This window comes from Propithecus coquereli, unplaced genomic scaffold (assembly GCF_000956105.1).
Source record: "Propithecus coquereli isolate 6110/MARCELLA unplaced genomic scaffold, Pcoq_1.0 Scaffold299, whole genome shotgun sequence".
Taxonomy (NCBI): domain Eukaryota; kingdom Metazoa; phylum Chordata; class Mammalia; order Primates; family Indriidae; genus Propithecus; species Propithecus coquereli.
In genome coordinates this window covers 4,022,381-4,048,834 of record NW_012148607.1, presented here as the reverse complement: position 1 = coordinate 4,048,834, position 26,454 = coordinate 4,022,381, and the positions used below count along the sequence as shown (strand labels likewise).

The 26,454-nt window shown below is 54.7% G+C and overlaps 2 protein-coding genes across 2 annotated transcripts in view; one reads left to right on the top strand and one right to left on the bottom strand.

Moving 5' to 3' along the window:
• The window catches only part of SZT2 (seizure threshold 2 homolog (mouse)), a 49,968-nt gene extending 27,066 nt beyond the window's left edge, over positions 1–22,902 (top strand). The window contains exons 29-72 of the mRNA XM_012649045.1: positions 769–910; positions 1,069–1,161; positions 1,281–1,359; positions 1,463–1,756; positions 1,922–2,063; positions 2,238–2,345; positions 2,784–2,847; positions 3,079–3,264; positions 3,632–3,799; positions 3,875–3,953; positions 4,088–4,159; positions 4,344–4,545; positions 5,713–5,812; positions 6,573–6,702; positions 8,762–8,914; positions 9,014–9,116; positions 9,205–9,310; positions 9,400–9,511; positions 10,193–10,311; positions 10,420–10,584; positions 10,853–10,937; positions 11,099–11,263; positions 11,377–11,544; positions 11,924–12,057; positions 12,690–12,856; positions 12,990–13,087; positions 13,172–13,304; positions 13,490–13,620; positions 13,750–13,850; positions 13,924–14,100; positions 14,301–14,568; positions 14,640–14,719; positions 14,818–14,943; positions 15,066–15,265; positions 17,053–17,143; positions 17,366–17,446; positions 17,529–17,603; positions 18,193–18,406; positions 18,789–18,942; positions 19,095–19,217; positions 19,325–19,730; positions 19,844–19,960; positions 21,831–21,899; positions 22,067–22,902. Coding sequence (XP_012504499.1) covers positions 769–910; positions 1,069–1,161; positions 1,281–1,359; positions 1,463–1,756; positions 1,922–2,063; positions 2,238–2,345; positions 2,784–2,847; positions 3,079–3,264; positions 3,632–3,799; positions 3,875–3,953; positions 4,088–4,159; positions 4,344–4,545; positions 5,713–5,812; positions 6,573–6,702; positions 8,762–8,914; positions 9,014–9,116; positions 9,205–9,310; positions 9,400–9,511; positions 10,193–10,311; positions 10,420–10,584; positions 10,853–10,937; positions 11,099–11,263; positions 11,377–11,544; positions 11,924–12,057; positions 12,690–12,856; positions 12,990–13,087; positions 13,172–13,304; positions 13,490–13,620; positions 13,750–13,850; positions 13,924–14,100; positions 14,301–14,568; positions 14,640–14,719; positions 14,818–14,943; positions 15,066–15,265; positions 17,053–17,143; positions 17,366–17,446; positions 17,529–17,603; positions 18,193–18,406; positions 18,789–18,942; positions 19,095–19,217; positions 19,325–19,730; positions 19,844–19,960; positions 21,831–21,899; positions 22,067–22,210 — 6,124 coding nt within the window. The 3' untranslated portion in view covers positions 22,211–22,902. The remainder of the gene's footprint in view (positions 1–768; positions 911–1,068; positions 1,162–1,280; positions 1,360–1,462; positions 1,757–1,921; positions 2,064–2,237; positions 2,346–2,783; positions 2,848–3,078; positions 3,265–3,631; positions 3,800–3,874; positions 3,954–4,087; positions 4,160–4,343; positions 4,546–5,712; positions 5,813–6,572; positions 6,703–8,761; positions 8,915–9,013; positions 9,117–9,204; positions 9,311–9,399; positions 9,512–10,192; positions 10,312–10,419; positions 10,585–10,852; positions 10,938–11,098; positions 11,264–11,376; positions 11,545–11,923; positions 12,058–12,689; positions 12,857–12,989; positions 13,088–13,171; positions 13,305–13,489; positions 13,621–13,749; positions 13,851–13,923; positions 14,101–14,300; positions 14,569–14,639; positions 14,720–14,817; positions 14,944–15,065; positions 15,266–17,052; positions 17,144–17,365; positions 17,447–17,528; positions 17,604–18,192; positions 18,407–18,788; positions 18,943–19,094; positions 19,218–19,324; positions 19,731–19,843; positions 19,961–21,830; positions 21,900–22,066) is intronic.
• Positions 22,903–22,940: 38 nt separating this feature from the next.
• On the bottom strand, positions 22,941–25,704 carry HYI (hydroxypyruvate isomerase (putative)). The gene is made up of 8 exons (XM_012649043.1): positions 25,311–25,704; positions 25,122–25,233; positions 23,994–24,108; positions 23,734–23,812; positions 23,595–23,644; positions 23,424–23,493; positions 23,201–23,335; positions 22,941–23,098 (listed from the first exon to the last, which is right to left on the bottom strand). The coding sequence occupies exons 1-8, from the start codon at positions 25,507–25,509 to the stop codon at positions 23,025–23,027; spliced, it is 834 nt and encodes a 277-aa protein (XP_012504497.1). The 5' UTR covers positions 25,510–25,704; the 3' UTR covers positions 22,941–23,024.
• Positions 25,705–26,454: the final 750 nt, after the last annotated feature.

Genomic DNA, 26,454 nt, shown 5'->3' with positions numbered 1-26,454 from the left:
CCTTCTTTCTCGCATTTGGCACAGAGAGCAGTCTCCCTCCCCGGCTCTCCCTGTCTCTCCTGCTTTGGTGTGGAGGGATGACCTGGGGCAGGGATAGGGAGTTCCTGGTTACCAACAGTGAAAGTAGAGACTTGTTCTGAGGACATTTACACAGTAGTAAGACTCTCCCCAGCTGATCTGTGAGTTTCACAGGGGCCCAAACTGTATTCTGCTCACTGCTGGGTCCCCAGCTCACCTTAGGGGCTTCAACAGATCCCTGTTGAAGGAGGAGGAGAGGGAGAGAGGGAGCAGATAGCTTTGTGTCTGGCATCTGCAGTGTGTTAGCACTGGGGAAACAGAAGAACCCAAAGGACGGGTATGCTGATGGCTCCTAGGTCGGCACTCCAGCCCCGTTCCTTCTCTGGAGCTCTAGATCCTCCACCTTTCATGCCCCCAAATGAATGCATTTTCTTCCCACCAAACCTTTCTTCTCCACCTGTCTTCTCCATTCACAGTAAAAGATATCACCCTCTACCCAGTAATCTAAGTCAGAAAACTGTGAGTCATCCTTACTCTGTTCACAGAAATGCCTAACCATTAAGAAATGAGGTTAGAGCCCAAATGGGTGGTTTGGTTCTCCCTGTCTCTTTCACCATCCATGCCATCCATTGTGCTAAGCATCCTTCCTGTAGACAAATAAACAGGAGTGTGCTGCTCCCCAGTTGGGAAGAGGCTCCTCCAGGACTTGGTGTTCTTAACACTTCAACACCCCCCATCCTGACCTCTCAGCGTAGAGACCGAGGACCTAAGTGAGCCTGAGTTTCAGAACACCCGTGTCCCTGGCAATCCAGACCCTGGCCTGGAGATCTCTCTAACAGACATCTGCCAGCTCAGAGGAGAGGCACATGATGCCCTTCAGAGCCTCATCCAGGTGGGAAGCTTGGGTGAGGGTAGAAGAGGCATGGAGTCCTGCCTGTGCAGAGGGACAGTATTCTTTCCTGGGTGGTGGTGTGCATGTGCCTTATTCTAGAGTAGGGGTTACATCCTACTGAGAGTTGGCTGACATAGCCTCCTTCTAACCCACAATAGGAGAAGTTTCTGGAGATCAGTCGTCTCCATTTCTGCACAGTGCCCTCTAATCCCCACTACTTCTTCTACTGCCCTCCATCCAGCAGGCGAGAGGTGAGTGGCTTTCTTTCTACCTCCCTCGTGCCCCAAACCCATGGCCCCAGAGGCCTGCCTGAGGCCTGAATGTGGTTCTTGTCCTGCCTTAGATCAAACTGTCTCTTTCTTTTACCTAGGATGAGGGCCCCCGGGACATAGTAGACAGAAAAGTCAGTGACCTGGAGTTTTCAGAGGCTGAGCTCATGGGGGAAGAAGGTGTGTGGGCAAGCGGGTCGAGGTGGGGAAGGCTGCTTCAAGCCAGGATCCAGGGGTCTCCACTGCCAGCCTCTCCCACTGACCACATGACATTCACCACTAGGAGATACATCTGCCGGCTGTGTGGTCACTGAGAGTGACCCAGAGCTGGAGGTGGAATACCGGGAGAGCCGTGAACCAGACCTGGGGCCTGCTGGACTAGACTCCGCGTCGCTGTCAGATGCAGACACTGTGAACCCAGATGAAGACTCCTTTAGTATCTTGGGGGGCGAGTCACCCACTGGACCTGAGAACCTCATGCATGACCTGCCACCACTCTTCCTGCACCTCACGTGCTCTGTGCGGCTGCGTGGGCAGCACAGCTCAGTACCTGTGTGCAGCCTGCCCACCTGCCTGGGTGAGTTTAGGGGAGCCCGAGGGAAGGGCAAAAGTCCTGGTACAGACTGCCTACCTGTCTGCGGGTAGAGGAGAGCCTAGGGGTATAACTCTTATAGTACTTAGAACTTGGAATCTGTGCTTGTCTTAAACCCCACAGCAACACCTAACTTTCCCCCTCTCCCAGGCCAGGTGCTTTCCAGTCTGGAGGGCCCCCCCATTGGAGGCCGATTTCCCCTGAGGGACCTCAGTGTCACTCTGGATGTCTTCGTGCTGACCTTGCCTCTGGAAGTGGAGCTCCCCCCAGCCTCAGACCCTCAGCACCACCGGTGTGGCAGCAAGTTTGGTTGGGGGCCCTGGGGCCTTGTTAGGGGAGGGGGACCATTAAAGGAATCTAGGGTATGTGGGGACTAAGGAGACCTTGAGTCCAAGAAAGGAATGATGAGGAGGCCCTGGAAGGATAGTAGCTCCTGACCTTTGACTTCTGCTCCCACCCTGTTCAGGTCAACATCTGAGAGCAGTGCTTCATTCCCACGATCCCCAGGGCAGCCATCATCTTTAAGGTCAGATGATGGCCTAGGACCCCCACTGCCACCTCCAGAAGAAGAGAGGTATTTCCTTATCTCCTTCTCAGAGTTCCTTGCTCCCCCTCAATTTCGTTTTCTGGTTTTTTTGTTTGTTTTTTTTTTTTTTTTCCAAGACAGTCTCACTCTGTTGCCTGGGCTAGAGTGCCGTGGCGTCAGCCTAGCTCACAGCAACCTCAAACTCCTGGGCTCAAGCGATCCTCCTGCCTCAGCCTCCCAGGTAGCTGGGACCACAGGCACGCACCACCATGCCCGGCTAATTTTTTCTATTATTTGTTTGGCCAATTTCTTTCTATTTTTAGTAGAGACGGGGTCTTGCTCTTGCTCAGGCTGGTCTTGAACTCCTGAGCTCAGACGATCCGCCCGCCTCGGCCTCCCAGAGTGCTAGAATTACAGGCGTGAGCCACCGTGCCCGGCCCAATTTCGTTTTCTGGAAACCAGTATCTAAACCTTTCTTCCATTTAGGCACCCAGGACTATCCAATTTGGCCACGCCCCACAGACTGGCTATAGAGACCACCATGAGTGAGGTGAGGGCCTTCCCTCCCCCAACCTCAGTGACAGCCCCCAATACTGTTAACTGGTACCCTTTCCATTATATGCATGAGATAAGGTGTCCCCTTTATTGTGGGATTGAAGTGTGGCCTCCCTCAGTCTATGAGGCAAAGTATCTTCCAGTGTCTTCTAGTCTGGGACTGAGGTGATGCCCCAATAAGCAAGGAGGTGCCTTTGCCACTTCCTGGCATGCTCTCTGACCACAGATCCGCTGGCTATTGGAAGATGAGATGGTGGGGGCACTCCGAAGAGGGGGCATCCCCCAGAGCCCTGCCCTGCACCGTGCAGCTGCCCACATTCATAGCTCTCCCGGACGCTCCACCTGCCTTCGCCAAACTCTGCCACTGAGTTTTGTGTTTGGGCCAGAGCGTTCCCTCACACAATTCAAGGAGGTAAGCTGCCCTCAGAACACTCCATGGTCACCTTGAGGCCCGTCCTTCTCTGGACCCCAAGCACAGGCCTGGAAGGCCCTCGCTTAGGTTGAGTCCACAGAATTACCCCTCCTGTCACCCTCCTCACCATATTGTCTGCCCTCACCCCTGTGCCTGGCAACCCAAACCAGTAGAAATAAACCCAGCTCCCAACCTTGTCACTGGGTGTGTTAAACCTTAAGTCACTGAACCTTTTCTTACCTCAGCAATAGGGAGGCCAGCATCTGCCTCACCAGGTAGTTCAGGGTGTCTAATGAGGATATGTAGGGCACCATGTACAGGGAGGGCTGCTCCTGCCTAAACTGTGATCTTGGCTCCTGCTCCCTAGGAGTTCCGCCGCCTCCATCTTCCTGGCCATGTTCTTCTTGAGGACACTGATAGTGGCTTCTTCTTTGTGGCAGTGGGCCAGCAGCCAGGTGGGGCCCATGGGGAGCCCTCTCCAGCAGCCTGGGCTTGGCACAGTCATGAGGACAGGGCTGAAGGCATCGAAGGGGAGGTGAGACTGACTTGGAAATGAGGGTGAGGTGGATGTGTGGGGCCTATACCTCAGACCTGACTTCCTGCCCCTCAGGCCCTGACAGCCAGCCCCCAAGCCCCTGGGTCCCCAGAAGATTCTGAGGATGCCCCCCTCATCAGCCTGCCACAGGGAGGTAAGAGAAGACTTGGGCAGCAAAGTCTGGGGCCAGGACCAGGGACTTTTGGATCCCTGGTCCTGTTTCCAGTTTTGGAGGGAGGCCCTAGACAGGACTGAGAAAGGCTCCAGGCACTTCCCTTCTGTATGCAGGGGGTCAGCCTGGGCCCAGCCGGGGACTAAGCCTCATGTCCAGTCAGGGCAGTGTGGACTCAGACCACCTAGGTAAGCTGGGGGCAGGAAGCAGAAGACTCTAAGCTGACGGGAGGTGGGCTTAGGGCTGCACAGGGAAGGATCTGGGCAGGGGGTATCAAAAAGGACTGATCTGAAGAGACCATCAAGCCAATGCACTTGGAAGATCAGATGAGTCAGCTTAGGATGAGACTGAACTTCAGCACATCTGACACAGGTTATGATGGTGGCAGTAGTGGCTCAGACAGTGAGTGTCCCAACGAGACCGTCAGTGAGAAGGCCCCCTTCACATTACGGACTCCACCCGGGCCAGCACCTCCACAGCCTTCACTGTCAGGCCTCCCTGGCCCCTGCCTGCCTGACTTCTGGCTCATTGTCCGAGTACTGCAGGACCGTGTGGAAGTGTATGCACATGCACGGTAAGTTGAAGCCAGGGCTTGCGCCCTGATATTCACGTTAACCCCTTTTCCGTGTTCCTACAATACCTCTTTCCAGTGTTATTAAGTGTCAGCTGGGCGCAGTGGCTCACGCCTGTAATCCCAGCACTTCGGGAGGCCAAGGCAGGAGGATTGCTTGAGGCCAGGAATTCAAGACCAGCCTGGGCAAAGTAGTGAGACCCTGTCTCTACAGGAAAAAAAAAAATAGCCAGGTATGGTGGCTCACACCTGTAGTCCCAGCTACTTGGGAGGCTAAGGTGAGAGGATTGTTAGAGCTCTGGAGTTCAAGGCTATAGTGAGCTATGATCACACCACTGCAGTCGAGCCTGGGTGACAAAATGAGACCCCATATCTCTTAAAAAAAAAAAAAAAAAAAGTAATACTTGGGACCGAGAGCTTGGGTAGGGAGCTGACTTACATTCTCAGCTTGGGTGCTCCAGATCACTTCCCGTATCTTATGACAAAGCACGTCATTCTTGACTTTCTTAATGGAGTTGAAAAGCTGATGGGGATTTTGCCTTCTAGCTGAGCATTAAGAAAGAATATCTACAGTTCAGAGAAGCTTCAGAAGTTGACATATAAAAATAAGGCATAATAGCTAAAATTTAACAAGTGCTTACTCTGTGGTAGGCACTGTTCTAGAATTTGACATGCATCAGCTCATTTAATCTATGTAACAATCCTACGAAGTATTATTATCCATATTGTATGGATGAGGAAACTCATGCACAGATAAGTTAAATACTTGCCCAAGGTCACAGTAAGTGTCAGAGCCAGGATTCATGCTGAGGCATCTGGTTAAATCTCTAATCTCGGGGGTGGATAGGGTGAGGGAGGAAGGGTGGGGTTGAGAAGGGAAGACCACCATTCTGACAAAGAAGATTTGAAAATAAAGAAGAGGCACAATGCACAGAAGCCTCTGGTGGTACCGGTGTGGGAGCTCATGAGGCAAGCATGCAGCCTAGGCCTCCAGAACTGCTCTTGAGAATTCTACTTTTCCCAGTTCCCATCAGGTTTACTTCCCTTTGTCCAAGTCTACTTCCTTTTCATACTTTCCCTTGGCCCCAGTACCGTGACCTCCCCTCCCTTTCATGATTTATATAAGCCTTCCCCACTGCAGTTCTGTATCAAATCTACCTTTCCTTCTAGGAGGCTGATTCGGGAGGATGGGGGGCCAGGCACCGAGTGTCGCCACCTGCAGCAGCTCCTGGTGAGACGAGTTGGGGAGATCTGCAGAGAGGTCAACCAGGTAAGGGCAGGGCTCTCTAGGCCCTGAGATATCAGATCCGATGAGGAAGGAGTTTCTGGGAACTTGACTTTCAGAGGCTATTGGTCCATATCAGATTCAACAGTAACTATGGAAAGTTTTCTTTGACTGCCCGTGCCCCCTGCCCCAGTTAGTGGGATGCTGTTATTCTCCCAATGCCCCACATACCAGGGAGCTCTCCACAACCAATCCCCAGTTACAGCAGGTTACTCTGTCATACCCTCCCAGTAACTATGAGGTGTTCCCTATCATTGCACTGTGCTAGCATTGGCAATGTAATAGTGAACCCGACAGAGGGAAACTAACTCTGGAGCTTGTGTAGAATCGGGGCGGGGAGGAGGGGCATGGAACAACTAAATTACACAAATTATTTCAATGACAATTATGAAGAATTGAACAAAGGAAAAGTAGAGACTGCTATGAGAGCATATTATAGGGATCTGACCATCTGAAGTATCAAGGGAGGCTTCTTGGAGGAAGTGATTTTTAATCTGAGACCTGAAGAATAGGGAACAGATTGTGGCAAAGAACAGGGACAAGTGTTCCTAACTGGAGTTCACTCTCAGAGCCCTGAGCTCTGTGACTGAGGGACACCACCTCTGACCTCCCAGTGAGACAGATGTTCTTTCTGACCTCTGACCCCCAGTGATAGCGGGCATTCTCTCTGGCCTCTGATCACCCCGACCACCACCACCCACTTAGGAGATATTTCAGTTCTCTGACACCTTGCTCCTTCTCCCAGAGACTGCTTCTTCAGGACCTTCATGACAGTCATGTGTGTAACTCTCTTCTGGTGGCTGAGAGTGAAGAAGATCTGTGGCGCAGTGAGACCCCCTTCCACTCCCGCCAGCGGGCCCTGCTGCCCAGTGATGGTGAGGTACCACCAGCAGCTTCCCTCACAGGGTGGTGCTACTGCCCACGCTTCCCTGCAGTACTTTGGCAAGAAGCTGAGGGCCGAGTCCTCATTACTTGGTCATTGGTGCCAAGTCATGGAGAGAGAGCAAGGAGGATAGGACAGAAAGGGATCACTGGATTTGGCTGCGTGTTCATCAGTGACTTTCATGAAAGTAGCTTCAATGGACAGATGAGAAGAGAAACCAGATGAAATTGAACAATGAAAGAAAGGACAGCTAGGTGGAGTGGAGAATCACCACTCTTTCAAGTAGCTTGGCAGTGAAGGGAAAGAGAAAATAGATATGACAGTGACTAAAAAAGATGGGGGCAGGGAAGGGACTTTTAAAACTCCACTTAAAATAAGGTAGAGACTTGAGCATGTTTATGTTCCTTAGGGAAAGAGCCCATAGAGAGGGAGAGGTTGAAGAGTACAGAGGAGAAGTACAGAGGAGAAGAGGGAATTGAAGGGGCACCAGGCCATGACCTCTGTCCTCAGGGCATGCTGCTGCCTGGCTGTGTCCTGTGACCCAAAAAGATCATCTTTCCCTGGCAGGAAAATAGACAGGGATGAGGAGTCTGGGGGAGTGAGGACAAGTAGGGCCAGTTCCCAGGTGAGAAAAGACCAGAGGGGAAGAGCCTGGGAACTGGCCTTCTTGTCCTCACTACCCCAGACTCCTTGTCCCTGTCTATTCCCCTGCAGGGAAAAGACGATCATATTGGGTCACAAGACAGGGCCAGGCAGAGATGTGCCCTCAGGAATACAGGTCATAGCACAAAGGATTCCAGAACTATCTCAAGAAAACTTACAGAAGGAGCCAGGAAGAGGTGTTGGGAAAGGCAAAGCATGAGAAAAATGGTAGAAGAACTGGCCTTCTGATTGGCTCTTCCTCCAGGCAGGCAGGCCTAGGACCCCTTGGAGATTTCTGGGCATGGTAAGGAAACATGATAATCTACTCAAGATGGTAATTGAAGTCTTGACACTTCTACTGCCTTCTCCTACTCCTGATGACCTCTAACCCCAGCTCATGGAGGAAAAGCTAAACCATGTCATCCTTTGCAGTTCTCCCTTCTGGTTTAAAATTAAAATTAGACCACTTCTTATTTTTAACATTCTCAGCAAATCTGTAGCCAAACGTTTCTGACATCTCCAGGAGAGTGCATCTTTCTCAGCACATCCCAGGATGTATTCTATATCAAAGCAGAATCCCATAATTGCTGGGCTCCCATGGCTTTGAAGGCATCTTCTGCAAATTGAGGATGAGCAAGGACAGCCAAGCACTTTCACTTCAAAATGACTTCCAGCAGCCGGAGCTGTAAGACCAGTCAGAATCCAGACACAGCCCTTGCTCATTTTAGTCTCTCCAGATTTTTTCTCCTGAAACCCTTAGCAACCAGCATGCCGTTCCAGAGTGTCTACATGGAAACTCTGCAGCCTCCTGTAGGCTGTATGCTGCTCAGACCTGACGGCAGCTTCTCTGGGAAACCAGACTGCCACTTTGACTTACTGGAAGGTTCCCTATCAACCTGGAAACCTGAAAAAGGTCAACCACGGCACTGGACTGTGGCCATGGGCCCTTGTGTACTGCCACACCACCCTTTGGGTTCTTTGGGATAGCTGTCCTCCAAAGCACAAGACATCATTTTCCTCTACTGCGCAGCTGGTGTGCATAAGCAACCATACCCTTTTTGTTTTAATGACGTTACTGTTGCAACTCCATATGAAGACACAGGGTTACAAAGTGCCAGTGACATACCTTACGACAGGGTCAGAATTTCTTGGCATCATCTTGAGGATTTCCTCATGCTTTGCCTTTCCTGACACCTCTCCCTGGCTCCTTCTGTAAGTCGCCTTGAACCTTCGTACTCTAGCTTATCTTCTAGAGGGCGCACCTCTGCCTGGCCCTGTCTTGTGACCCAACATGATCATTTCCCTGCAGCGGAATGGACAGGGACAGGGAGTTTGCGAGAGTGAGGACAAATAAGCCAGTTCAGAGGGCTGTGTGTCCTGTCCCTAACCTGTGCTGTCCCTTTCTCCAGATTATGCTGCGGATGAGAACTGTGCACCCCGAGGATACCTAGCAGCCACCATGCAGTTTGTCCCTGGCCATTTCTCCTGTGACATTGTGTGGGGAACTGTGATTCGAGTCCATTCACGCCTCAAAATGGGGCCCAGCATGGGGGTCTCTCGGGGTATGTGATTGGCACGAGGGGCAGGTAGGGGGTGGGAGGATCTGGAAAAGGGAGTTTCCTAAGCCCGTGATATCCCCACCCCGTCCCCACCCCCTGCAGCCATCCAGGCCCTGCGCTCTGTGCTCAATGCCTTCTCCGTGGTGAACCGGAAGAATATGTTTGTTTATCAGGAGCGAGCAACGAAGGCTGTGTACTATCTTCGGTAGGGGGCCCTGGGAAGGTGGCGTAAAGCATAAGTCAGGGACGGTGTGGGAGGAGGCACGTACAGAGACCTTGCCACTCTCTCACAGGCTCCTGGAGACATCCTGCAGTGACCAGCCATGGGAAGGGGACGCCCTGCCCCCTTCCCTAGCTCTGTCCCGAAGCCAGGAGCCCATCTACTCTGAGGAAGCCTCGGCATGTATCACTCCCACTTCCTGGTGCCCCCGTGCGCCCCTTGTCCTGTGCTCCCTGGAGCCAGGCCCTGACCACAATTGTCCCTGTAGGGTCCTCGTTCTCCCTTAGACATGGCTTCGAGCCGCAGTTCAGATGCTGCTCGTCCTGTGGGCCAAGTGGACAGACACATCCAGCTGCTGGTACATGGCGTAGGGCAGGCAGGTAAGGACAGGGGAAAGGGAGGGACGAGATGAGATTCCAGAATCTTCTGGGATGTCTCTTAGAGCCTTCTGTTACTCTGCCCTGGGTCCTCTCCTCTAGTTCCTGCTATGCTCTGGGCTTTTTTCAAGCAGGGCTGGGTGGGAAAGGACAGACTCCTGTGATGTTTAGTGGGTAGGTCTTGTAGGTGATTGAGGTGCAGCTTGGGGAAGAGGAGCCGGGTGACTGTGAGGAGGGCTGGTGGTGTCTCTAGCCTGCTAGCAGGGGCAGGTTTGGGGTGAAGAGGGTGATTCAGTTTGGGATATGTTGAGCCTCGGGTGTCCAGTAGGCAGCTGGATATTCCAGCTAATACTTACAGCTCACCTAGTGTGCACTGAGTCTTGGGCTAAGATCACGTAACTTCTCTTTTAATCTTTCCAACAAACCTATGAGGGCGATGCTATTATAATTCCCATTTTATGGATGAGGACACTGAGGCTTTGAGAGGTAAAACTCACATGTCCACAGTCACACAGTGAGTAGCTTGGCAGAACTACAGCCTGCTGCTGGCCCCCTCCAGAGCTGGCTCTCCTAATACTGCCTCCAGTATACAGGGGATTGTTTGACTCTTGGGTATAACGGCTGCTGTGTGGGTAGCTGGATCCTCTGCCAGTGTCCCCACCTTCCCACCATGGCTGTGTCAAGGTCCTGAGATCACGGATGAGCTAGTGCGGGTTCTGCGTCGGCGCCTGGATGAGGCCACACTGGACGTCATTACAGTTATGCTTGTTCGGAACTGCAAGCTGACACCAGCTGATGTGGAGGTCAGCTCCCTCCCAGACTCCAGCATCCTTCCCAGGCTCAGCTGCAGGTGCTGGGACAGTCTGGGCTGGAAACTCCCCATTCATCTCTGTTCTCTTCCCACTCTGCAGTTCATCCAGCCCCCTGGAAGTCTCCCCTCAGAGGTGCTGCATCTGGCCCTACCCAGCTCCTGCAGGCCCTGGCTTCCTGCCCTGGCCTGGTACCTGCGGCAGAACCTGCTCATCTTCCTGCACTCGCCCAAGTACACAGACAGCAACAGCCGGAACCACTTCCAAGTGAGACTGCAGTCATCTCTCTCCACACTGTGTACACCCACGCCCCCTGCCCACACACACCCTATTGTGGGACTGTTTTCTACAGATACCCCCACGTGGACCTTTGCCCATGGACCCATAAACACCTGTGCTCCCCAGGCACCTTTGTCATCCTGTGTCTCCTTGTGCTCCCATGTGTACCTGCACCCCATTCCCCACTGTGGATGCCGTCCCTGAGGGTTTTGTCCACTGACTTGCTCTTAGTGCTCTGTGGCTGTTCTCTCCCCAGCATCCACTCCCACCACAAGGTGGCCTCCCTGACTTGGACATCTACTTGTATAACAAGCCTGGTGGACAGGGCACTGGGGGCAAAGGTACAGTACAGGTCCCGGGCCTGTGGCACTGCCAGGTGTGGGAAAGCCTTTCCTCATTCTTGTGGCTGAGAGGGCCTTTCCCAGCCTCGCAGCTGAGGGGGACCTAGGGAAGGGAGGTCTGCGAGTCTCAGATCTGAGCCCTCCTGTCGATGTCTACCCAGGGGTCGCCTGCATCACTCTGGCCTTTGTGGATGAAAGAGGGGCCCCCATGTCACTGGCACTGTGGCCCCCTTCTTCTCCGGGGCCCCCAGACCCACTGCAAGAGGAGGAATTTGAGCAACTGACTCAGGTCATTCGCTGCCCAGTCATGCCGGACAGTCCTTCAGGTGGGGCAACTTGGTCGGAGCATGGGGGTTTCAGTTAATGCTGTGGGAGGCAGGGGTAGCGAGTAGGGTGGGATCTAGGGGCACCCTTAAGTGTCCTCCATTCTTTCTTCCAGCTCAGAATGGGGCCCCACGGCTTCGATTGGACGTGTGGGAAAAGGGGAACATTAGTATTGTGCAGCTGGAGGAGAAGCTCCGGGGAGCAGCTCGCCAGGCCCTGGCAGATGCCATCATGGAGCTTCAGCTATTGCCAGCTTCACTATGTACAGAGGACACTCCCCAAGGTATGCAGGTCAAGAGGCCCCTGGGGGTCCAGAAAATGTCACAAATCTAGGTAGGACAGTGTGGCAGGTGAGAATGGAAAGGTGGAGTTCAGGGAAAGCATGACAGAGGCGCCTTGAGAAACACGTATTCATAGTTAGCCATGACCCTGTCTGGGCATCATCAAGGTGATACACTGGCAGAACAAGTGTAGTTTGTCACCCACTTAGAACTATATCATCAGGAGCTCACAAACACACGCACACTATCAATTCCATATACTGTCATTCACCAACAGGTAGAGTAGGTGGCAAGTCACTCTCATACCAGTCTTGAGGCTAGCTTGTCTGGAATAGGGATGGATGATCAGTGATGGGGGTCTTTAATGTCTGGTGTCCACAGGAAGTCTCAGGAGCGGGTCATTGGAAACCAGGAACTCTGCAGGCCGAGCTAGCACCTTTCCCCCTGCCCCTGTCCCTGGGGAGCCTGTGACTCCACCCAGCAAGGCTGGCCGGCGTAGCTTCTGGGATATGCTGGTAATGGGAGGAAGTGGTGGGGTTGGCATCTATCTTCCTGCCTGCCTCCTAGCTCTTCCTACACTCCCCCATGCCCCCAACTCCCCTATAGGCCTTGCCATAGATCTTTTATGTAAAATTGCTCTGTCCTGCCAAGCATGGTGGCACGTGCCTATAGTCCTAGCTACAGAGAGGCTGAGGCAGGAGGATCCCTTGAGCTCCAGAGTTCAGGTCTGCAGTGGGCTATGATCGTGCTTGTGAATAGCTACTGTACTCCAGCCTGGGCAACATAGTGAGACCCCATCCCTTCAAAAATAAAAACAAAAAAACTTCTCTGTTCTCTGGATGGGATTTTTCAGAACATGGCAAGTTCTTGCCGATGTAGAGAGAGCCTTAACTTAGTAAGTGCCTTCACTTCCATTTTTCTTGTCAGATCCTCATGACAGCTTGCAAGACAAGTAGAGCTTTTACCAGTGAGGAAGATGAGGCTCAGGAAAGTCAAGTAACCTGCCCAAGGCTGCTCAGCCTTCAGGACGCCAGGGTCTGCACCCAGGCCTCCAAGTCCTCCGAACTTGTTACTGTTCCACAGTGCCTCCTCCTTCCATAGCTTCCCTCTTCCGGTAGCTCTTCCTCATTCATTGCGTTGCCCGCAGAGTAAAACCGAATGTGGAGATTTGGGTTCCCCCAAAACAACGGATGACATTGTCCTGGATCGGCCAGAGGACACTCGGGGTCGGAGGCGTCACAAAACTGAAAGTGTTCGGACTCCTGGTGGAACTGAGCGGGCACCAGGCCAGGACTCTGGAGCGCAAAGACAAAGGTGTGCGTGCGTTGTGTGTCGTGTGTTGTGCTCTGGGAGGGCGTGGGTGTGAAGTCGCAGGCTGGTGTTGGTTTGTACAAACGTGCCTGTGTCGTGTGTGGATGTGAGGCTCTTACTCCTGCTGTGTCTTCAGACGCCGGACAACACAGCTAGAAGAGGGTGAGGTGGGGACCCTGCATCCTGCGTTTGCGCGTGTCACTCGGCGCTGGATGGAGTTTATGGTTCAGATTGGTGAGGTCGCAGCCCCGGCCCCCATCCCTCCACCCCGGCCTGGTCTCCAACCCACAGCCCCCCAGTGACTTCTCTGCCTTCCAGGGTGCGCCTCCGTGTCCAGAAGTTCCACCCACATGGTGTCCCGCTTCCTCCTTCCATCCGTCCTGTCTGAGTTCACCACTCTGGTCACCTCAATGGCCGGAGACACCAGTGTCCGTGTCTTTGAGCAGCATTTGTGAGTTTGGGTTCTCATGGAATTAAAGACAACTTCCCTAGACTTCCTAAAAGCTGGGCCTGTAAGAAGCCAAACCTGTGGAGGCTGGGCTAGGATAGGCGGAATCTAGGCCCAGGGAGGTAAAGGCTGTGCCAGGGAATGGTGCCATGGATGTCTCCTTTGTGTCCACCCCTCCCTCCCAATAGGGGTTCAGAGCCAGAGATCTTCAGTCCTTGTTCCCCTGGGCAACTGGGCCCAGCTCCCCACCCAGCAGCTGAGAGGCATCTGCTGCTTTTGGGAAGGAACTTCTTGCAGTGGAGGAGACCAACCCAGCAGGGTGAGGGCATGGCCTAGGGGAGGGTGGGTTCAGAGTAACTGATGGGGTGGTCTCTGACCCTGCAGGAGGTCGGTTGGATCTAGGGCAATCTGCCCCCAGACCCCATTGTACCCCTCCCTAACCCTGTAGCTGCCAAAGCCATGCAGCGCTTTGAGCCTGGAGGTGACGGGAGCTCAGGACGAAACGCTCCCCGGCAGAGACTCTTGCTGCTGGAGGTTGTGGATAAGAAGGTAAATGGGGGGCCAGGGACTGGGTGGGAGGAGGGATCCTGTGATCTCACTGATCCTGACCCCTGACCTCCAGCTACAGCTCCTGACCTACAACTGGGCTCCAGACCTGGGGGCAGCATTGGGCCGAGCGCTGGTTCGCCTTGTGCAGTGGCAGAATGCACGAGCCCATCTTATCTTCTGCCTGCTCAGCCAGAAGCTTGGACTCTTCCATCACTATGGCCAGTTGGACTTCCCAGTGCGAGATGAAAAGGTGCCTGCTGCCCTGGCTCCCTCCTCTAGTTCTGGCTACTGAGGGGTCAGTTAAAGAAGTACCAGCTAAGAAGCAGGGGAGATGGGACAGTCTGAGGGCAGAGGTAGTAGGGAGGGAGAGTCTGAAAGACAAAGCCATGGGGTAGGAGAGAGGGTCCGAGAGCAGAGGCTGTGAACCCACTGTGATTCTCCATCTCTCAGGAGCCAAACCCATTCCTATTGCCGACCATGGAAGTGGAAACCCTCATCCGGAGTGCAAGCCCCCCACTGAGCCGTGAGCAGGGCTGGCTGAGTGGGTCCTCTCGTGGTGGGGGTCCCCTTCCCCTGGATACATTCCCCTTTGATGAGGCCCTGAGGGATATCACGGCTGCCCGCCCCAGCTCCACACTTGGTCCCGTGCCCAGACCCCCTGATCCCGTCACCTACCATGGACAACAGTTCCTAGAGATCAAGATGACAGAGCGCAGAGGTAACGGTACTGGGCTGGGAGGGAGAGGGTTGACAGCACCTGGCACTAGTACAAATGCCTCCAACCCCCAGAGCTGGAGCGCCAGATGAAGATGGAAAACCTGTTTGTAACCTGGCAGCAGCGTTCTGCCCCAGCCAGCATGCCCATCAGTGTGAGTGACCCCAAGATGTGACCCCACCCTGTGTCCTCCACAAGAACCTGGTGATCCTGCCTGGCACTGCTCCAGCACTCACTGCCCCATTTCTCCAGGCCGGGGAGCTGGAGACACTGAAGCAGTCCTCCCGCCTGGTGCATTACTGTGCAACAGCACTGCTCTTTGACCCAGCTGCCTGGCTGCATGGGCCCCCTGAGACATCTGGGCCCTCCGAGGGGCAGGTGAGGCTTAAGACTTCCAATTTCTTCTATGAGATCTCTGTATACCCCACAGTGACCTCCATTCCTCCACCCCCAGCGGAGTGGCAGACAACAGACAGAGTCTTTAATCTTCACTCCCACAGCGGCGCCATCGCCCTGAGTCAGGGTCTGGGAGCCGAGAGGCCCCCACAAGCTGCGAATCCTTGGATGTGCCTCCACCAGGGGCCCGTGAGGAGCCTTGGCTGAAGGAGCTGAGCTTGACTTTCCTGCAGCAATACGTGCAGTATCTGCAGAGCATAGGCTTCGTGCTGGTACCGCTGCGGCCCCCCTCGCCCGCCCGCAGGTGAGCCCATGCCTTCCTCCCTTCTGTCTCCCCCTCTCCGGCGGGTGAGGCCCCACGGCCCTTCACAGAGTTCCACACTGACAACTCAGCCTTGTGTGTGTTCGTCTCACCCAGCTGGCACACATGCACGTGAGGGTCTTGGACACCTTCCTGTAGCCCTCGTGCATGTCCTGTAAACCTCATCCACTTCGTGGAACTCATGAACTCACGGCCATGCCCATACACTGAACTGTGTTCCCACAAAGCTCGTGCCCACACACATCCTGTGTGCTTACGTGCTTGTGTACATCCACACGTGAATCTCACACATGTTCCTAAGTTCTTAATGATTCTTGCCCTGATCATGCTACTGACCTCTCCTAAGATTTAGTGGTTCTTGGCCCAGGAAAGTCCTTTTCTCACCCAGGACCTCGCACTGGGCCTACCTGCATCACTTTTCTTGGCCTGTTCTTGGTCATGCTCACTCACTGGCCAATCCTGACAGGTCTGAGTCTGGGGAAATAGGCAGCCCCTCTGTCACCACCTTCCATCTCCCCAGAGCTCAGGGACAACTCTGCAACCATCTTTCCCATCCTGTACCAAATCTCAGATGCACATTTTTGTGGCCCCTGCTCTGTGTTCCCACCCCCTATAGGGGAAAAATGATCTGTTCACATTACACACAGTTACTTTCGGGTCTTCATTTTATGTTTATCGAGGCATTTTCTTCCTCTGTTTTCAGTTGGACACCTTTTCAAGCGTAAAATGTAGTTCTTCCCTACTCTAGATACCCCTGGGGGCAGAAAGCCAATTCCGATTCCTTTGCGTTTTGTAACTAGCTGTCCACTTCCCAGGGTCCCCTCTCTTTTCCAGGCCTTAGGAAGAGAGGCCTGCCCGCATCTCCTCGGCCCACCCACTCCCTTCTCAGTGGCCAGGCCGGCCCCTCGTAGTACGATGAGGAGGAGCTCAGCGTGCCTCTCCTCACAGCCCGAACTCCCAACTATGGGAGTCTCTAAAAGACTTTAATTTGCATACTTGCCATTCAGTTATGTTTTTCTTAAAATCTGAATTCTTTTTTTAAAACAAGACACTGGGGTAAAAAATGTTTCTAGAGCAAAATTTAAAGTCAGGCCTTCTTTTCTCACCAATCTTTAATGATCACCAATCACTAAAGTCTTGTCCTCATCTCCTTGGGGATTAAATGGGACATTTCTTCCGCCAGAGGCTTTGACCCCCAGCAAGAGTTGTGGTTTCTAGCCCCTTGGTGTGAGGAATGGATGTGTTGACCCCTTCTCTTGTGTCCTTGTTCCCAGTCCCTTCCCTGATTCTCTTCCCTTGCCTCTGAGTTAAGAAATGAAGAGCAGCAGGCCTATGAAACGTGAAACTGCCATCCCCCAACCAAAAAAGAACCACTTTTCCCCTCCGAGGAAAGTGCCTAACCAGGCATCAAGCATCTCCTTGAATTTTCCTAATTAAATCTTAGACGTGCATCACCCCCTCTTGCCCTGCATGTACGTACCCTCTCACCAATAGAGAGAAACTTGGTCTCTCCCTCCCCACTGAGCACTGCTCTCACCTCCCCCTGAAGTAGCAGCTGCTGTGGAGCGAGCCCTGCCCTGCAGTCTAGACCTGGACTCCAGCCCAGCCTTGCCACTCACTCACTGTGGGACCCTGGGCAAGTCCTTCCCCTCTGTGGACCTGTTCCCTCCCCTGCAGACGATCCCATGTAAAGCAGATTCTGGGTCTGATAGCCATAACCCTTCACCCCACCCGCCTTCCCAGCCTCTCCTCTCTCCTCCTTTTCGTAGCACCAGCCGGCTGCGGGCCATGGCTATCCTTGGAACTGAGGGTCGAGGCTCCTTCTCCTGCCCAAAAACCAAGGCTGATGGGAGCCCCAAGGTAACTCGATTGTCATATAACAGTGAAGTCTGAGATGCCCTAGACACCAGTGTCACTGATACGGAATTACTTCCCTAAGGCCTGAGGTCAGTGACCCTGAGTGATGTACTGAGGTCACTGATCCCAGACTGACACCATTAAAGGCAGGGACCCAAGGGACTTCCCACTGCTGGTTCAAAGCTGGCGAGCCCCCAACCCTTGCCCCCTTTTTCCTTTCTTCAGAGCACTGGCTCTCCGGTCACCACCTACCACCTGCAGCGGGCATTGCCCGGGGGCATCATCCTCATGGAGCTGGCTTTCCAGGTGAGCAGGAGGAGCACTGCGTGGGGAGAGCTACACCCACCTGTGCCTGGCCCTCCTGACCTTATTTTCACCCTCCCATTAGGGCTGTTATTTCTGCGTCAAACAGTTTGCCCTGGAATGTTCCCGGATCCCAATGGGGCAGGCTGTCAACTCTCAGGTATGTGGTGGGGACAAAGGAATATGGTGTGGACGAACGAGGCTGAGGCACAGTCCGCGCACCCCAGTATGCTGTGCCCCATGCCCCATCTGGCGGGCAGTCAGAGTAATGTAGTGGGCGGCTGGTCAGCTGATTAGCCAGGCAGTGTGGCCTGGCTAGGTCAGTGCTCATTCTGCTGCCGTGACCACACCAGTGGCCATTCTGAGCCTGCGGGCAGTGCAAACTGTATTCAGCTGTAGCACCAAGGCAGAAGGCAGTCAGTCCAGCACAGCGCCTGGCCTGGCCTGCGGTCATCTAGCATCTGTGCCACACTCTAGTGGAACCTGGGAGACAGAGTAAAAAGGCCCAGTCTCTCAAAATGGCCATAGTTTCCTGTAAACCAGGAGTTATTGACACAGACAGTATAAAAAAGTGAGACTAGAATGAGCAGGGCCTCCCATGGAAACCGCTCTGGCAGAGGGGCTTGTGCTGGGCCCACAGCAACAGGGGGAGTCTGCTGTGCTCCCTCTTCCCACGGAAAGAGGGAAATGTGTACCGGGCGGCCAGTGCTACCACACCCTAACCCCGTCCCCTGCTGCCACCTCCCCAGCTGTCCATGCTGTTCACAGAGGAGTGTGACAAGGTGCGGGATCTGATGCACGTGCACTCGTTCAGCTATGACTTCCACCTGCGCCTCGTGCACCAGCACGTGCTGGGCGCCCACCTGGTGCTGCGGCACGGCTACCACCTCACCACCTTCCTGCGACACTTCCTGGCCCACCATCCTGACGGACCCCACTTCGGCCGCAATCACATTTACCAAGGTCAGTGTCCTAGGACAAGCCAGTGAGCCCGAAAAAGAACAGGCTACAAGGTGTCTCTAGAACAAGTGGTCCCATGTTGTTAATCACCTCATGTCACACATACCGGGTCCCCATGTTTCTGTCCTGTGTCTGTCTCTGTCTTAAAGTTCTTCACAATCTGTTTCATATCAAAGTTTGGACCGCATGTCACCTGTACCCTGCTCTCTGTCCTGAGCTACTCTGGTCCCATCTCAGTGTTCCACCGGAACTCAGGAGCCCCCCACGAAAGCAGAGCCACTCTGCCGGCCAGTCAGAGCCTTGGCAACTCCCGTCCGCACACCCCACCACATCAGTGTGTCTATCCCAGCTTAGTGTCTGCTGTCTCCTGTAACTTGCCCCTCAGGGACACTGGAACTCCCTACACCACTCATTGCCGCCCACCAGCTGTACAACTACGTGGCTGACCACGCCAGCTCTTACCACATGAAGCCACTGCGTATGGCCCGGCCAGGGGGCCCAGAACATAACGAATATGCCCTGGTGTCGGCATGGCACAGGTAAGGCTGGGGGGCACCCCACACACACTCTGGGGAAGCTGAGGTTGGAGCTGTGCATGCAGTCGGGAGACCCATGTTTTCCCGGGCAGAAGGGGTGGGGTTGGTTTCATCAGAACCTGAGAGATGACATCTCCCCGACCCCCACTTCATAGCTCCGGCTCCTACCTGGACTCTGAGGGACTTCGCCACCAGGATGACTTTGACGTGTCTCTGCTCGTCTGTCACTGTGCTGCACCTTTTGAGGAGCAAGGAGAGGCTGAGCGGCACGTTCTGCGGTCAGCAGACCCCACCTTGAACATGCCCGTTTCCCAGCCTGCCCCTGCTCTTGCCCTGTGTGTCTCTTGCTGAGACCACCACTCTCCTGCCCTCCTCCCCACCCCAGGCTGCAGTTCTTCGTGGTGCTCACCAGCCAACGAGAGCTCTTCCCCAGACTCACTGCTGACATGCGCCGCTTCCGGAAGCCACCCAGACTGCCCCCTGAGCCAGAGGCTCCTGGGAGCTCAGCCGGAAGCCCTGGGGAGGGCTCAGGGCTTGTTCTAGCCCCGGGACCAGCTCCTCTGTTCCCACCCCTGGCTGCAGAGGTGGGCATGGCACGGGCACGGCTGGCTCAGCTGGTACGGCTGGCTGGAGGGCACTGCCGCCGGGACACTCTCTGGAAGCGCCTCTTCTTGCTGGAGCCACCAGGGCCTGACCGACTGCGGCTAGGAGGGCGCCTGGCCCTGGCAGAGCTGGAGGAGCTCCTAGAAGCAGTCCATGCCAAATCCATTGGGGACATCGACCCCCAGCTGGTAAGGGACATGGGCCCCAGAAAGGGCTAGCTAGGATGGATGCCAGGCTGGAGGGCACAGGAGTCTCAGAGGTGACTGGGACAGCAGACTCAGGCCTGTGCATCCTCTCCCAGGACTGCTTCCTGTCCATGACGGTCTCCTGGTACCAAAGCCTGATCAAGGTCCTCCTAAGCCGCTTCCCCCAGAGCTGTCGCCATTTCCAGAGCCCAGACTTGGGAACTCAGTACCTGGTAAGTCCCCTTGCCCCTCCCCTGAAATGGGAAACACAGTAGAAATCCTCATCAGAGATGACAGATGTGCCCCTCAGCCTCAGCAAGCTCTGCTCCGGAGGGAGGCCTAGATGGAATGGGACCACGCAGATATGGGGAAAACCCTTCAAGCATCAAGTCCACAGCCTGTGATTTGCTGAGAAGTCACTGAGAGCTCTGCCCTCAAAGACTCACCAAGAACACAGACCTTGGCTTGAGATCCTGAGGCCAAGCTCTGGAACTGATAACCCCAGGTGCTCTCAGCACATCATAAGGGGTTAATCTCAGAGGCTTGAGTCCCAGAAAGGACCTCTTGGGCTTTGAGCCTTGTTACTCAAAGAGGAGTCCTCAGACCAGCAGCATCAGCATAACCTGGGAGCTTGCCGACATGCAGACACTCAGGCCACACCCCCGACTACTGACTCAGGGTCTGCATTTTATGATAGTCTCCCCAGGTGATTCATGTACACATTAAATTTTGAAAGCATTGCTATAAAGCTGCGGTCCCCAACCCCGGGGCCACTGCCCAGTACTGATCTGTTGCCTGTTAGGAAATGGGCCATGCATCACCTCTCTGAGCTCCACACCATGCCCCCAACCCTCACCCCTGGTCCATGGAAAAATTGTCTTCCATGAAATCGGTCCCTGGTGCCAAAAAGGTTGGGGACCACTGCGGTAAAGGACAAGTGGGGAGGACAGGCATGGTGGCTCATGCCTATAATCCCAGCACTTTGGGAGGCCAAGGTGGGAGGATCACTTGAGGCCAGGAGTTGAAAATTAGCCTGGGCAACAAAGCAAGACCCCACCTCTACGAAAAATAGAAAAATTAACCACGCGTGATAGCACAAGCCTATAGTCCCAGCTACTCAGGAGGCTGAGGGAGGAGGATTACTTGAGCCCAGGAGTTTGAGGTTGCAGTGAGCTATGATGACACCACTGTACTCTAGCCTGGGCAACAGAATGACACCCTGTCTCAAAAATAAATAAATAAATAAAATAAAAAATAAAAGACAGGTAGAAAAAGCTATGGTCATGGGCACAAGTGTGGGGAATTAAAAGAGACTAAAGAGATAGGCCCAGCAAGAACTGAGGTTTGGGAGAGGAGGCATTTGAGAAAGACTTCAAATGAAAAAGTAGGAGTTGGAGCCTGGTGAGGGGTCCTGCAGTGAGAAGATGTGTGTTTCAGAGTGCAGGGGGATCATCCAGAGAGGCTGGGGTCAGTTAGGATAAGGCTGTAGTAGTGTCAGTGGGCGTCGGCAGACGGGGGTGCTCCTGCGGGTGGCGAGAAGGCTGGAGCAGGAGTGGGTTTGGGGGAAAGGCAACGCATCCTGCTTGGGGCGAGTGGAGTCTGAGGTGCGAGAGGATCTTCACTGTCTGCAGGGTGTGTGGGCATCAGGGATTGGAGCCCAGGAGAGGTCTAGACAGCAGCTGTGTGGACAGGTGCTATCTGAAGCAGTGGGAGGAGAATCCAGCCAGGGATGGATCACACAGCTGAGCACCAGGGAGATCAGGGACCCAGGACGGGGGCGCAAGGAGGGCTCGCACCAGGGCTAGAGCATGCTCCATTACCGATTGGCTTTAGGGTGCCAGGCTTTGTGCAGGGCCTCGAGAATCAAGTGTGACACTTATCCTGGTGATTCTCAGACAGGCTGACTAGCAGGCCAGGGAGGATGAGGCTGAGGTTCAGTTTGGAGCCATTTCCTGAGTGACCTTGGGTGCAGGTGGGGTTAGGTTGGTGATGGAAGTAGGCCTTTCCTCATCCTCCCATCTCCAAAGGATGCCTTACAGAGGGTCTGTGCCTCCAAAGGTGACACAAATCTCAGTCACCTTCTCATGTCTCCTTTCGCTGCAGGTTGTACTGAATCAGAAGTTCACTGACTGTTTTGTGCTAGTGTTTCTGGACTCCCACTTGGGAAAGACGGTGAGAACAGGGGTGGGGGGCTTTGTGTCAGCCCAGTGGGAAGCTGTACTCCAAATGCTCCACCTCAGAGCCCACGGAGCCTTGGTTGCCCACTCTCCCTGAGCCCTGCTTCCTGTCCCCACCCATGCCCTCCTCTCACCACCACACCCCTACTGTGTTCCCCACAGTCCCTGACAGTGGTGTTCCGAGAGCCCTTCCCAGTACAGCCCCAGGACAGCGAGAGCCCCCCTGCCCAGCTGGTCTCCACCTACCACCACCTGGAATCCGTCATCAACACGGCCTGTTTCACCCTGTGGACCCGCCTCCTCTGAGGGAGTGGACCACTGAATGTCACTGTTCCTCACATCATGGATCTACAAAATTGCCCACCTGATGTGGGACTGGCCAGCCGTTCTGGGCCTCATGACAAGCGCAGACACTGAATAACACCAAAGGCTTTGTGACTATGTCTTGGGGGTCTGCTGTCCCAGCCTGGCAGCAGGAACTGACCTCCCCAAACACTCATATCTGCTGACCAATCCAGGGCTCCAGAGGGTCAGGTCAACTCCCTGAGGCCACCCTGGGCCCTTCCAGAAGGGGGGTCCTCCTTCCTGTTCACCTGGTGGAGTCCCAGGCGTTCTTGACCCCAGGTGGCAGGCACTCACCCCCAGATTCCCCTGCCTGAATCCTGCCCCTGGGCTTTGCTCACTGTCAGCCACCTGCCCCTCCGGAGCCCTCTGGTCTTCATTTCCTGCTTGGGCATCACTGCTGGACACTGCCATTGAGATAAGACATCTTGGTTCCACTCCCAGCTCTGCCTGTGAAGCACCTGTGACCACCGTCAAGTCCCCTTGCTCTCAGACCCTTGGTTTCTCATCCTCAAGTGAGGAGGTGGGCTCCAAAGCTCTCCTGTCTCCACGGCAACCCTGGCACCAGCTGGAGGATCTGAGCATGAGCTGTATGTCCCTTCTCAAGGGGAGGGAAGCAACCCAGAGAAACTGAAGTGTTAGACACTGTGTGTCCCCCCCACCCTGACCCCTATAACATAGACATATGAAAACATTCAGCAGATCGTCTTTAATGTAGAGGAGGACTCTGGATGCCGACTCACTGTCTCCGAGAGGTGGGCTGGTGGTGTGCAGGACCTCACTGGCCAGCCTTTGGGTGGCCCTGCCTATCCCAGTATGAACGTAGCCAACTCAAGCCCTCCACTGTGTCTCCTGGGAGAGAGAGGCAGTGGCATCTCACCCCACAAGGAGAAAACAGCCCCCATCTAACACCTGTCCCTCCAGGGCGACCCCTGGAGCTTCACCCCACCTCACCTTGAGGCTGATACTCGCAGCCCACAAAGCCTTTGTAGCCGTCATCTTCCAGCAGTTGAAACAGATAGGGGAAGTTCAGCTCTCCAGGGCTGCTGGGCTCCCCTCGGCCCGGGACCTGCGCCACCTGCACGTGCCCTGGGGACAGATGTGGGGGTTGAGAGGGTGGGAGGCATAGGAGGCAGCACAGCAGACTTGGAAGTTGCCAAGGGAGAGACCCTCTAACCAACAATGGGCAGAAACTTCCGGATGTTTCCTGTCAGGTTCCCATCCATGATCTGCCAGTGGAATATGTCCTGGGGAAGAGAATACCACAGTCAGAGACCCCTCAGGCCCCCACCATCCTTCCCAGATTTGGAGCACATGGGCCCTCTGTGAAGTTGGCCCTCCCACTTACCATTTGCAATTGGAGGTTGGGTCTTCCAACCTTCTGTAAGATGGCTGCTGCTGCGGGGAGAAGCCAGGGAGGGGCTGTGAGACTCAGGGGACCACAGGAACCAAAGAAGACAGGGGCAGGCCCAGGGCTGGGGTCCTACCCTGCTGGGGTGTGTCCAGGAAGTACTGGGGGTCAGTGACACGGGTGTTGATGGGCTCCAGCAGTCCCACGAGGTTCTCCTAGCACCATGTTGGATGCTATGAACAAGGCTCCTCCCCACGTTGGTCTCCTAGCAGTCACTGGTCAAGACCCTCACCTGTCCCTCTGACCTGGGCCAGTGCCTCACTTGTGTCCCCACTGTGGGCCCCCTCCTCCACCCACAACCACACACACGTATGTATGTGTTTCCACTTGTCTCACCTGAGCCAAAACCCCAGCTGCGTGCCTGAGGTTCTCCAGAAAAACTGTCTCCATCTCACCCCTTACTGCTGCTCGATCAGCCCCCTGCGGTACTCGGCCAGCCATCAGGTGGATCCTGTGGGGCAGACTAGAAGGACTGGAGGCCACTCCCCTGGCTCTCTGGGCCAGCCCTCACCCATCTATCTCCCCAGGTCTCCAATCCAGCACCACCTGGGCCACGATGCTCGGGCCTCCCAGCACCTTCAGAGACACTCCTGTGACAGCCTAAGGCCAAGCCCTTTCCCAGACACCTCTGGGTCAACCCATCACTCCTGCCTCACGTACTTTCAACCTCTCCTTCCCCTTGGTCCTTCTCAACCTGACAAGCACATTAAAGTCTCTCTTTCCAAAGTTATTTTAGCCCTTTCTCCAGTATTCCAGGCAGTTCATCTCCACTTCCTCTCCTTGCATCTACTTCTTAGCCTCTTCCCATCTGATTTTTGGCACCACCACTCTCCAGTAACGATCTCCTCTTGCCAGTTCCTTCTCAGCCTGTTTGGCTCTGCAGGGTTTGACATTCGATAGCCCCACTTTGAGCCTTCTGCCTCCTCCCATCACCTCCTGATCTTTCTCAGCCACATCCAGCTTCAAGCAGACTTCCAGGCCCTCCCAACCCCAGCAGGCTACATCTCCAGCCTCAGGAACTCTGCTGAACACTCCAAGCTTCCTCTTGCCTCTGGCTACAGCATCCTTGGCTGGAATATTCTTTACCTCCTGCCCTTCAAGAAAACACCCATTCCTTCACACTCAGTTCCAGCATCACTGCCGGGTGTCCACTCTGCTCGCACAGCTTGCTTGAATAGGCCCGACCTTGAATGGATTGCTGGGAATATTTACTTTGCTATCTCCCTGGACAGACCGAGCTCCCAGCATGGGGTCTCGGCATGGGATAAGCATGAAAGAGTGGCAAAGAGAATGACACAAGGCAGAAAAACACAAAGGGCAATTTACAAAGGACCAGGACCACAGAGGCAGAGAAGGGCCAGTGCGCTCAGACTTCTGAGCGTCTCAGACCTGGCGTCCTCTTCTTCCTGACTCAAACGTCCCGCAGGGTCATGGGTCCCACGGGGGGGTAGGGCAGAGGGATACCTGGGACAGCCCAGAGCCTTGGCATAACGCACAGCCTGCTCCAGTCCCTCTCGGAAGGCCGCCTGTCTCCCGGGAACGGCCGCCAGCCCCATTTCCCCCTTCTCCCGGTCTCCTGCGGAAAGAACGGGCCTTAGCCCCGGGCTCGGGCACCCCGCCCCTCCCCCGCCGCACCCCGGCCCGGCGGCGCACCCGGGGGCGTGTTGATCAGCACCAGCCGCAGCCCCGCTTCCCGCGCCACGCGCGCCAGCGCCTCGGGCCGCTCCGCGTACGGCCAGGCCACCTCGGCGGCCTCGAAGCCCGAGCTGCCCGCCGCCCGGAGCCGCGCGGTGAGGTCGGGGAGCTCGGGGAACAGCCAGGACAGATTGGCCGAGAACCGCAGCGGAGCCATGTCGCGGGAGGACCGGCAGTGCAGAGTCCGCGAGCCGACCGGAAGGTGGCAGGCGGGGCGCGGAGGGCATGCGCACGGGGAGGTGGCGCCCCGAGCCCTCGGGAGCCCCAGGGGCCAGGCGGGGCTGCAAGCGCGGCCGGAGCCCTCTGCTGGCCCTCCCAACGCGCGCGTGCTGTTTGGGGCTAGAAAAGCGACGTGTTGTGGAACCCCGGGGCAGCCCAGGAAAGTGCCTTGTGCCGGGGTGGGGGCGGACGGGGCGGGGCCAGAGAGCGCGGCCGCCTGGGGCCAGCTTAAACTAAGGAACGTGGGTTTCAGTGTTTAGCATTTCCCCTAATTATAAAAACAGTTCATTAAGGAGCGTTTGAAAGCTGTGTGACCAAATAAAGAACTTTTATACCACCAGTTATCACAACACTAACCCGTTAATTTTCTCTTACAAATTAAAAAATAAATGCAATATTTTTCTTTGGAAATTCTGATCCAAGTGTACATGCGGTATTACAGCCTGTTTTTTATGTAATATTAATTTGTGAGCGTTTCCTCGTGTTCTTTAATAGTCAATGCATTAGCTGCTCATTGTTGCACATTCAGCTAGCCCACAATTATCATACTACTGTGTCGCTGGATAGTGTGCGTGTGTATACACCATAAGAGCACTTTAATGCATCTCTTAGTCCCCATCGCTGAATCTTTTTCTTAGGTTCCTTTTCTAGAGATGTCCATCACAGCTTTTGTCCGTTCACTGTGTTTGTCTTTTATAAGGAAAACTGCCACCGCCACTGGTCACCGCACTGAGCGTCTATGTGTGGGCTGTCCGATCCTAGCCTCAGCTGATTGGACCACGGGAGGACATCTGATCCAAGGGCAGCCAGTCCACAGACTGGTCAAGACCTCTCACGTAGTTTGGAGAGAGAATCTGGCCAGATTCCCCTCTCAAAAGCTCAA